This window comes from Rutidosis leptorrhynchoides, chromosome 2 (assembly GCF_046630445.1).
Source record: "Rutidosis leptorrhynchoides isolate AG116_Rl617_1_P2 chromosome 2, CSIRO_AGI_Rlap_v1, whole genome shotgun sequence".
NCBI classification, from domain to species: Eukaryota; Viridiplantae; Streptophyta; class Magnoliopsida; order Asterales; family Asteraceae; genus Rutidosis; species Rutidosis leptorrhynchoides.
In genome coordinates, this window is record NC_092334.1 from 603458350 (window position 1) to 603461478 (window position 3129).

The following is a 3129-nucleotide window of genomic DNA, read 5'->3' on the forward strand; positions in this document are numbered from 1 at the left end:
CATACTTTTAGTCGCATTGATAAAATTGAAGATGACGTCATTATCGAAGAATTCCATGTGTTTTTTGCTGCCAAACATCAAGGTGACTACATCAAAGACACAAATACCAGTGTTATCGATAAGTTGCTCTTCTTGCGGGCCGGGTCAAGTTGAACGATTGAATAATGATGAAGTCGGTGATTTGTCGGATGATCATACGAGCCAAAGGTGCAAATATTTTTTCCATAAAAAAGTTGGATCGTTGTTTATGTTTAGGTGTCGTTGTGGTGGAGTGTATTGTAAGGTGCACCCCTTTCCGGAGGACCATGAATGCATGTACGATTACAAGGCCAATGGACCATGAATGCACGTACGATTACAAGGCCAAGGCTGGTCACTTCAAGACAAATTGGACACAAGCCGGCGTTTGAAAATTCGATTTGGCGTGACACGTGACAAACCAGAGTTTTAAACTCCGATTATACTAGTTATGTAAAAGTATTTTCGATATTCCTAGTTTTGTAAAGTTAATTCCTAAAAATACTATTTCCAAAAAAAATCTAATGAAGAAGAGTTTACAGATTTTATTTTCTACATACATACCGCTTGTAAATATTCTAACTCCCCTCGTGCAATTACAATCCAAAACCAACAAACAAAAATTAATCATAGTGAACCACACGTATCTAATTTAATCTATTTTTTTTTTTTTTTTGCGAAAAAACGATAACATTAATAACGGATCTGAATATCAACTCATACAACCGATACAATAGATCCAAACAACGAGCTCTAGCTAACACTAGACAGACCTAACAAACGGCTCACCAACTGGGTGAGAAATCGCTTTTTACAAGGAAACTATGTCAACTGAAGCTATAACATAGGAAACTAAAATATCGGTTATACTACACATTACAGAAAAAAGAACAGAACAACCAACGGAGGCGATCGGGAGAACGCAATCGCTACCACAACAAACAAAGAGAAACAACAAGCAACGTAAGCACATCCGTTTGAAGAAGAGTCAATTTCAACAAGGAGATCGTCGCCTGGTCCAAACCCGGAGAAGCCCCTGAACAAGAAACAACTCGCAACCAAAATCACGGACAGCTCCACCCCAAACCACAACAGAACCCAGCCACCACCGACCCCTGAAACACCTCCAAAGTTCATCCAACCACCTGAAAAACAAAGCACTAGCGTTGGCCACCACCAACAGGGTGATGAACCACCGCATAACCAAACCATCAGAGAACCCGGCTCCCTTCGACGGCCACCACCAACGGGGTGGTGGACCGCCAAAACTCACCAAACTCCACCAGAACCACCAACCATCCGGGACACCCAGAAAGTAAATCAGGAGGACAAACACACCACACCAAAGATCGCCGGCGGCCACCACCAACAGGGTGGTAGCCGGCCGACAGCCACCGAAGGGAAAAAGCAACCGGGTCCCGATGACGATAAAGGCAGAAAAAGGAGGAAAACAGCCAAAGACCAAGCAACCATAGCCAACGAAACACGAGAACGGTGCTAAAAAGTGGTTACAGTTGCCGGAGTCCAAAAGCCGGCCACCACCAGACAACGACACTCACTGGAAAGACTAAAACCGTCACTATGAAAAGGAAGAATCAGGCAACCAAAAAAGGAAAACGAAAACGGAAAAGAAAACAGCGGCGGCCCAGGTCAGAGATGCAACAAAACGAAAGGAATCAGACCCGAGAAGAAAAGATGATGAAGTTGTTGGAGAATACAAAAGATGTGTAGAGTTTTGAGATTCGCAGACTAGCTAGTTTAATTTAATCTATGATAATATCATCTTGAGCTTAATTAATAATCCAAAGTTTTAAACTTTGAGCTGGAAGCAAAATAAAATAATCCAATATTTAAGGCCTAAAATTTGCTGTTCTACTGGGGGCACCTGCCACCCTCTGTCTAAAGCTGGTTCTGCCCCTGGTGGAAGGTGATTTGGTCTACTGGGAGCACTTGCCACCCTCTGTCTAAAGATGGTTCCCCCCTGGTGGAAGGTGATTTACCTGACATCGGGGTGACGAATGGATTACCGATGTTCGAGGTTTACCTACTATGGGAGTGCGTACGTACTCCTTTGTTCCTCATTAAAAAAACATTAAAATTAATAAAATAATAAAATTAATAACGTGTCGAATAAGAATAAAATATTTAATTGTAAATGCTGATTACAAATAAGGATGGATATATATGATCCACGTGAGCTACTTGCCAAATCTTAATCACCAAGTGTACGTAGGTACTATCATCTCTTATTTTCATTACTTACTGCCCAAGAATCGTCACATTCAATTTCTTTTAAATAAATAAATATATGTGACTACCTTCACATTCAAATTCGCCCCCACAATTTCACAGAAGTTTAATTAGTCGCATAGAAAAAAGCAGATAAGATGACGACATCATCGGAGAATTCCATGTGTTTTTCGTTGCCAAACATCAAGGTGAGAACATCAAAAGACTCAAACACTAGTGTTATTGATAAATTGCTTTTTCTTGCGTGTCAAGTTGAACGATCAAATAATGATGCAGTCAGTGATTCGTCGGATGATCATACGAGGCAAAGGTGCCAATACTTTTGCCATAAAAAAGTTGGATCTTTGTTTAAGTTTAGGTGTCGTTGTGGTGGAGTGTATTGTAAGGTGCACCAATTTCCGGAGGACCATGCATGCACGTATGATTACAAGGCTGATGAACGTGATCATTTCTTGAAAGAAAACCCTACTTGTAAAGCCGATAAATTGAAGGATCGAATATGATTACAGCGTTGCAACCACATTGGAGTTCATATCATGTAATAAAGGTCGAATATGTAAATCTTTTAGTAGCTAAGTATAGTTAAATTTGATATTCGTTAATTGGTTTCAAATTGATTAATGTTGCTATTTTGATTTCAATACAATATGATGTGTTTGTGCTCGGTTGGAGTTAGCGTCGACTTGTGACGTTTACTTGTTTCGAGCCGTACGGTTATGTCGTCATTCATTGTATCAGTTAGGATCTTCATTTTTCAATGAAAGTCCCATCTATATAGTAATAGTTTTTTTTTTTTGCCAAAAAAAATAATACAATATGATGTGTTGCTAGAATTCTATGCATTATTTTCTTGTCCAATAT

At 39.8% G+C, this 3129-nt stretch overlaps 1 protein-coding gene across 1 annotated transcript; it reads left to right on the plus strand.

Annotated features, from left to right (window-relative positions):
• The first annotated feature begins 2405 nt into the window (after nucleotides 1-2405).
• LOC139889958 (uncharacterized) lies at nucleotides 2406-2771 on the plus strand. Its single transcript, XM_071872866.1, has one exon. It carries the CDS (start codon nucleotides 2406-2408, stop codon nucleotides 2769-2771), a length of 366 nt encoding a protein of 121 aa, XP_071728967.1.
• The last annotated feature ends 358 nt before the right edge of the window (nucleotides 2772-3129 follow it).